Here is a 7,515-nt window from a genome sequence, read left to right as displayed (position 1 = left end):
TCAGCCGAAAACTATGTAAATGTTTAGCAAGGTGAAGCTAGAGCCTCCTTACCTGCTGTGTGACTAGTTCTGGACACCATCTCCACATCATCTTCTGGAAAATAATCTCTGCGGAGAAAAACACATCATTAATACGACACGCCAAGCTCTGGGGTGGCAGTGTCTTTAGGGTAAAGCAGCCCCTTTGAGCCAGCCATCTATGGTCTATTGTCATGCATTTCTTCACTTGCCAAGTCTTGCGTAGGCTCCCAGCACGTGTCAGAGTGAGTGTGGAGGACAAAGCCCCAGGAGAGGTCCCCATGCTCAAGAAGCCACAGACGACAGAGGCAGTCCTTAAACCAGCAAGATCACACGTATTCCATCAGCTTTGTGGTAAATTCTGCAAAGGAAGATGCAGGGCTCAAGAAAAACTTGGGAAGGGGGACACTTCAATCAGGATGGAAAGAATGTCAACCAGGTGAAGATTGCAAGCAGGCGAGAATGCCCCCTGAGGGGCCAGGAAGGAGCAGTCGCTGCTGTCAGAGCAGCAGAGAAAGCCAGGGTTGCAACCAGCCACTGGGGCTATGCAAAGAGCAACAGGCAATCCCCAGAGGAGGGTAAAATGGCCAGATCCTATGTTAGGTAGCTACTCTGGCAGCCAAGAGAGGGCGTGGCGTGGATAAAAGTTGACGTTGAAAAGACAGTGGCGGTGGGAAGGAGCATGAACACCGAGAACTAGAGAGGAAGAAAAACAGGCAAAGACCGTTTATGGGGCTGTTTGTAGCTAGAGACCCAACTGCCTAGCAAGATGGCTTCAAAGGAATACCGCTGTCCCCACCACCAAGCCGAAAAGAATCTCAAAATGGATTCAGCAAATGCTCGTCTAGCATCTAGTATGTTGGAAGGCACTGTTTTAAGCTCAATCCATGTCGTGGTGAATGAAACCGACAAACACCCCTGCAATTATAGTGTTTACATTCCAGTGGGGAGAGGTGGAATAAAATGTGTGTTATCAATTGGGAGCAAGCGCTGGAGGTAGGAGGGGAGAGGGGTGGGAGGATTGGGATCTTCAATATGGAAAGCCTCTAGAGAAGCAATAGGTCACCACGGAGGTATCTGGCGGGGGAGAGCCGAGACTGCTATGAACAGAGGGTAACAAAGGCAAAGACGGTTGTTGTTAGGGGCCATCTGGTTGTCTCTGACTGATGGCAACCTTCCTGAACAGCAGAATGCAACGCTGCCTGACCCTGGGCATCTTCACCTTGGGATGCCTGAGCCCATGGCTGCAGCCACTGTGTGGAACCAGCTCCTGGAGTCATCCTGGCTTTTGCTGACTTCCCAGGTAAGAGGAGCACGCTGCCTAGCTGTGGAAATGCAAGGAAGCCCTTGTGGCTGGGCAGGGCGAGCAAGGGGAGCGCAGAAGGTCGGCCGGCCAGGTAAGGACTGAGAGGCCTGGGGAAGGAAGTGGACTACAGCGATCCCTTAAGGACCTTTCAGCCTTTAGGGAGCAGCAAGCCACCGGGGACTGGGAGTCAAAAGGAGGGATGGACTGAGTGAATGATGTTTCAGGAACGCTAGCTCCTATTTTGACAACAGAGCGGTGGGTTGGGTGGTGGAGGTAGGAGCACAGCGGTGTGGCAGTAAGCCTACTGAGAGATGCTTTCGGCCTTTTGCTTCTTTTTTAAGCCCTTGGGTACTCCCGTTTATCAATAACAATTCTGGAGAAAGAAATTTAGCCAAAAGACATCAGAAGAAGGCATTCACAAGGAGCTGGAGGAGAGTGGCATCCATTTAGAAATTGAGGGTGTCATTTCTGGCCTGCCTCAGGGTGGGATCTTGGTGCAAATCTTCACTTTAAGTCCCAGATGGACGTGAAAGTACCAGACAGGGGCATCTGGGGGCACACGCACCGCTTAGCAATTCCTTATTACTACAACAGATCACTTGCTCGTGGCTCTTCCAGGCCCTCAGCCTCTTCCGCTTCTTGACTAATGGCCTTTTGATCATTTTACTCTCACTAACAACTTCCCCTGGGAGGAAGAAATGCAGAGAGATGAATACACTACTCATAGATCCCCTCAGCTGGGGTAAAGGAATGGGAGGCTGTTCAAACTATTAACCAGAGCATTATCATGAAAATCAGGAGTGGAGGGGAGGAGAGAACACGTCTACTCGGCTGCTGTTAGTTCCTCCCTTAGAAGGATTGCATTAGGCTCAGGCACAAAGGATTCTGCAAGGTCAGCCCACAGGCCAAGTTCAGACCAGCCAATATATCTGTATTTGGTCTGAGTAAGGTTGACCCATTTCTAGCTTGTCTTGGAAAATGTGTGGACCTAGCAACACAGGGCATGTCTTCCCACGTAGCAGGGTGAGTGGAACACGTACGGATTCTCCACTCTGCCAGGACACCTGTCACTCCGTCTCTGCAGGCCAGCCCACTCCCTGGTTCCTGAGTTCAGCCGGCTCCCTGAGAGCCTGTAAGACTGTTTCCCCGATACAGAGCAAATGCAGCCAGACTCTGATTTCTGGTTGAAGACACAGGTTTAAGACACCAACGAATGAAATCCCAACATAGGAGGGGGCTTTAAAAAGTTCATAGAAAAATGGAATGGAAAGAACCATTTTGTAACTATATTAGTTCCTGTGACTATGATAAAAGTTTTGTGTCTTATTTAAATAAAGTTCGTAGTAACATTGGAAAGAAAAGAAAAGATCATGGAGTCTTTTCACCAGCTCTTTGCAGTCCGTGCACAACTCATTGATTTGTGGGGGGCAGGAGCAGTCTTCTGCCACGTTTCCGCCCTGGACTTCAGGTTCCTCCAGCATTTATAAAGTAAAGATATGGAATTCGAAGGCTCCTTGCAATAATGATGCAATTCTACCCTAACAAACAGCTCGCCTAAAATCCATTTGAATATTTTTCCAAGGATCACGGGCACTCTCCAGACGTGATCACCCAGTTGCCACATGGGAGGGCAGCAGCCGGTTAGGTTACAAGGAGGCCATGTGGATCCGAAAGCAGCCCTGGCAGACACCTCCCCCTCCACTTTCCCTGCAGGAATTGATCACAGGAAAGGCGGCGAGGTCACTTTGGATGGGTACTGAGCAAATGGGAACACTTGCAATCTCTCAAGGGATTTTTTTTTTCAATCACTTTAGTTCAATTAGAAGCTCAAATTCCCTCTCTTATTCCCAGAGAGTGGGGCTTTCTCAGCTGTTGCAAAAGGTTGGGGTGGGGGTAGTAATTTAATGCTCCTCAAGGGAGGGGGCCCATGGTGAAAAACCCCAAGGGTATGTCAGGAGGATTGCAATTTGTGGCAATATCTGATAAACCAAAGTGCAATGTGAACTGGGGTTTGCTAGAGACAGACTCCATGCCTGGCCCCCCTACACACGTAAAGAGCTGTAATACACGTTGGTCAATTCTTTCCTCAAGCCTGGAAAATTCTTATAAATCCTTAGCCTAATGTCTTAAAGTTGTGTTTCTAGATTGATTGATGGATTGATTTTTAAGCCACAGTCCATGAATGACTCATGCTTAGCCAGCATGAGGTTCCCCAGGGTACCCAGGGTCTTCCTTTATAAATGTGTCTCTATAGACACACACATATGTCTATATAAATTTATGAATGCATAACTATAAATACGTGAATATACATGTAGATGTAACCTCCCCCATTCTTTCCTGTTATTTCCTGTGTTGGCTAGGAGCTGGGGTGGGACCGCCATTAAGCGCTCAGCTGCTATAAGAGAGAGAGTGCTTCAACATGTCAGTGCTTTCAGGAAAAAGATGGCGTGGTGCGCGGCCATAAAGACTCAACCTAGAGGGCCATTTGGGTAGTTCTATTCTGCCCTGCAGGGGAGCTCTGAGTTGGAATCGGCTCAACAGCAATGGAGTGAGGGGTGTACTAGTGGACCTGCACTGTCATTACTATTGGGTGACAACAAATCGAGTTTGATTCCTAGCTACCCCAGGCGACAGCACAGAACCACCCCTAGGGGGTCTCCTGTGTGGTCATCTTGGCTAGAGCAGATTGCCAGAGTTTTCTCTAAGGAGACGCGGAGCGGACTCGAGCCACCAGTCCGTTTGCTGGTAGCCGAGTGCATACGTATTATCCCACTAGGACTCCAAATGAGCGGCACTGTTCAAACCCCAGTCCTTATGACAACGTCAGGAGGCTGTTAACACTAGTTCCACTACAATTATGCTTGATAATGTTCCTGCCAAGACACTCTCTTGCTTAATCTGAAGAACCAGCATTTTACCTTTTTTTTTTTTTAAGAAATCATTTTATTGGGGGCTCTTGCAGCTCGTATAACAATCCATACATCATTGCTATCAAGCACATTTGTGCATATGTTGCCATCATCATTTTCTAAATCTTTTCTTTCTACTTGAACCCTTAGTATAAGCTCCTCATTTTCCCCTTCTTCCCCAACCCTCCCTCCATTGAGAACCCTTGATAAATTATAAATGATTATTTTTTTATATCTTACACCATCCACTGTCTCCCTTCCCCCACATTTCTGTGATTCGTTCCCCACAGTGGTGGTGGGATAATAAGTCAATCATTGCAATTGGTTCTCCCTTTCTCTCCCTTTCCCCGCAACCTTTCCCCTGCCCTCCTGGTGTCACTACTCTTATTATTGTTCCTGAGGGGTTTATCTGCCCTGGATTCTGTGTGTCAGGAGCTCTTATCTGTACCAGGGTACATGCTCCGGTTTATCCAGAACTGAAAAGCAGGACTGGGGACATGATAGTGGGGTGGAGGAAGCATTAAAGCACTAGAGGAATGTTGTGTGTTTCATCAGTGCTATACTGCACCCTGACTGAGCCAGCATTTTTCAAAAATAACTCACCTTCAAGCTGTTCACCCACTTCATTCCTGCATGGTAGACCACCATATTTTCTTGATCAGTTGATACAAAGCTATTAAGATCTCAAACTCAAGAATTACATCACAGTTCAATCTCCCATGGTACTGGTGTTTTCTTCAATTTTCCTGGGTGATGATATTGAAAATGATCGGGAAATACTTGCTCTTCTCAAAGCCATCTGCCATCCCCTGATACTCATGCTATCAAATTAAACCTTGATGATTTCTTTCAATACTTTTCTAAGTACAGTGCTTTCTATTATAATCAGGAATAAACATCCATGGGATTCAGCTTCTCTGTATTTGAAGATGACTGCTGGTATAGTTTCTTTCCAAGCTCTGAGCAGCTCGCTGGTGCCATCAGTCTAAGCTCTCATAACACTGTGGGGAGGCATAGAGACTTAGTTTCTTTTTTTTTTTCCCTTAGCAAAGGAGACACCACAATAGAGCCTACAGAGAAATATGTTCTATACCTCCACTGTAGACTTACATTTGCAAGCTATGTGTTAGGTGTTATCGCCTTGTGTTTTGACCGGTTCTAATTTGTGGACCGAGAAAAGCCATGTATCGTGTTAATGGACCAAATTCTTCAAGAGCAATGTCAAGATGGCAAAATACAACTTCATCATTTCAAATGCTTGTGCAACAAATCTTTGAAGAGTCTGAGATACTTATAGCACAGCATCAAAATTCCTCCCAATGGCTAAGGAGCTGGTATATATATATGTGTGTGTGTGTGTGTGTGTGTGTATGTATATGTGTATATACATATATATATACTGCCTTTGTGTGAATTTCTTCTGCCCAGTCTCACCTGTTAAAATAACAAACCTAGTTGTGGATTCCTCTCCTATGAACATACAATTTCTCAAATGGGTGGTTATTTTCAGGCCTCTTCCCAGATAACTCTCATACACCTAGGCTGTTCCAGGTATCACAGGGTCTGGTCCCCAGGACTTTACTACTTACCACCATCCTGGCTTAACTTCTCTAAGCCTGTGGACAAAAAACATCTTCTGGAAGCATTTTATCTTTCAAACTGGTTTTTATATGATTTTATTTTTTTTAATTTACAAGAGCTAAAAATACTATCTGCTATAGTAGTACTTAGAGTGAAGAATTGGGATCTGGCGATTATTTGGTGGGTGTTGGATGTGTGTGTGTGTATGTGTGTGTGTGTGCGTAAATCTATTTCATTAACATTTATTGATAAATTGCTTATGTTGGGGCACTAGAAATAGCAAATATAGGTTAAAAAATATATTGTGTCACCCAGATGTTTAGAGTTAGATGAAGGAGACAGACACACAATTCAAAGGAACACATATTAGAATAATGGTGTTTAAAACAGATATTTCAGAACATCAATGAGAGAGCAGTTAATTATTTCTTCTTTTTTTTTCTGATTACGGGAGCAGGAAGGATCCCGGGAATCCAGAAGGAACGTTGATTCACTGAATCTGGGTCTTGAAGGATGGGTCTAAGTGCACAGGCGACGTGACCAAGACCTAGAGTAGGAAACAAGCGTGTGTTCAAGGCTTCATTTCCTTCCTTCTTGTCTGAGTAGGGCATAAACTGCTCCCGAGAATCCTTCTAACTCCCTTCCATTTTGTCTTTCCTTCTCCTCAGAATTTCCTTCCCAAATCCTGTCTGCAAGGTGGGAATATGAAGGGAAGCCAAGGATGAAAATGGACTTAAATATATAAAACTAATGGTTATAACAATGCACGATCTGTGAAGTGCAGTAAACCAAAGTACAGCAAAACGAGGCATGTCTAGTTCTTAAAAGAACATAATGCTCAAGACATCTTTTTCTATTAATGAAGCCAAACTCTTGTTAGATTTTAAGATGACTTCCAGGGCTATTTCAGGTTTAAGATTTAAAGATGACCTCAAGGCCTTTTTCATATGTTTCAGGGCTTTGTTCACCCTCTGTTCCCCGCATTTTCCCCTCCGTTTAATCAAGATCCTTCTGCAGAATCTTCGACAGAAATGCTTCCTAAGAGTGGTAGCTAGGCACCAAGAGTTCTTCTCGTCTATGGCAAAGAAGGCAGCTGCTGATGGTGGCAACTGGCCACACATGGCGTGTCCCCATCCTACTCCCGACTGGCCTTTCTCTGTTGCTCCAGGTGAGCAGAGACCAACTGCTGTCCCTTGGAGGGCTGCTTGCCACGGCACTACACAACCAACTGGGAGCTAGAACAGCCCAAACCCATTATTAGGCCAATGAACAAGCATGTCTCCTGAAACCATGAACCTGAACCTCTAAACCTAGGAGTCCAATCCTATGAGATGTTGGCTTGTACATAAGCAGCCTCAGAAGCTATTTGGACTTTGTGGATGTGGTCATTTTTGTCATTGTTGCAAATGTATTTGTCATACAACTTTTGCTCCTTCAACTTTTTACAATTGCACAACATCTTGACAACAATGGCAATAATCAACCATGCAACCCTACCCTCAATCAATGTGATTTTTCCATTTTTCTCTGTCCTTTTAACTCCTGGTAGACACCTTTGACCTCTGCACATTTGCCTCTTCTTATCTTTTTACATAAATGAAGTCATATAATATCTGTCCTTTGGTGATTTTTCATTTCTTTCAGCATAATATCTTTATGCTCCATCGACACATTAGCACTTATCAAGATTTCATTTTG

At 45.0% G+C, this 7,515-nt stretch overlaps 1 protein-coding gene across 1 annotated transcript in view; it reads right to left on the bottom strand.

Annotated features, from left to right (window-relative positions):
- Positions 1-105, bottom strand: part of LOC101646633 (myomegalin) — a 190,319-nt gene extending 190,214 nt beyond the window's left edge. The window contains exon 1 of the mRNA XM_045283712.1: positions 53-105. Within this exon, the coding sequence (XP_045139647.1) occupies positions 53-80 (28 nt within the window). The 5' untranslated portion in view covers positions 81-105. The remainder of the gene's footprint in view (positions 1-52) is intronic.
- Between the last annotated feature and the right edge of the window lie 7,410 nt (positions 106-7,515).

Source organism: Echinops telfairi, unplaced genomic scaffold (genome assembly GCF_000313985.2).
Source record: "Echinops telfairi isolate 266 unplaced genomic scaffold, ASM31398v2 ScPeMD7_7466;HRSCAF=8504, whole genome shotgun sequence".
Taxonomy (NCBI): Eukaryota; Metazoa; Chordata; class Mammalia; order Afrosoricida; family Tenrecidae; genus Echinops; species Echinops telfairi.
Note: the sequence above shows the minus strand (reverse complement) of the source record. Positions and strands in the feature narration are given on the sequence as shown.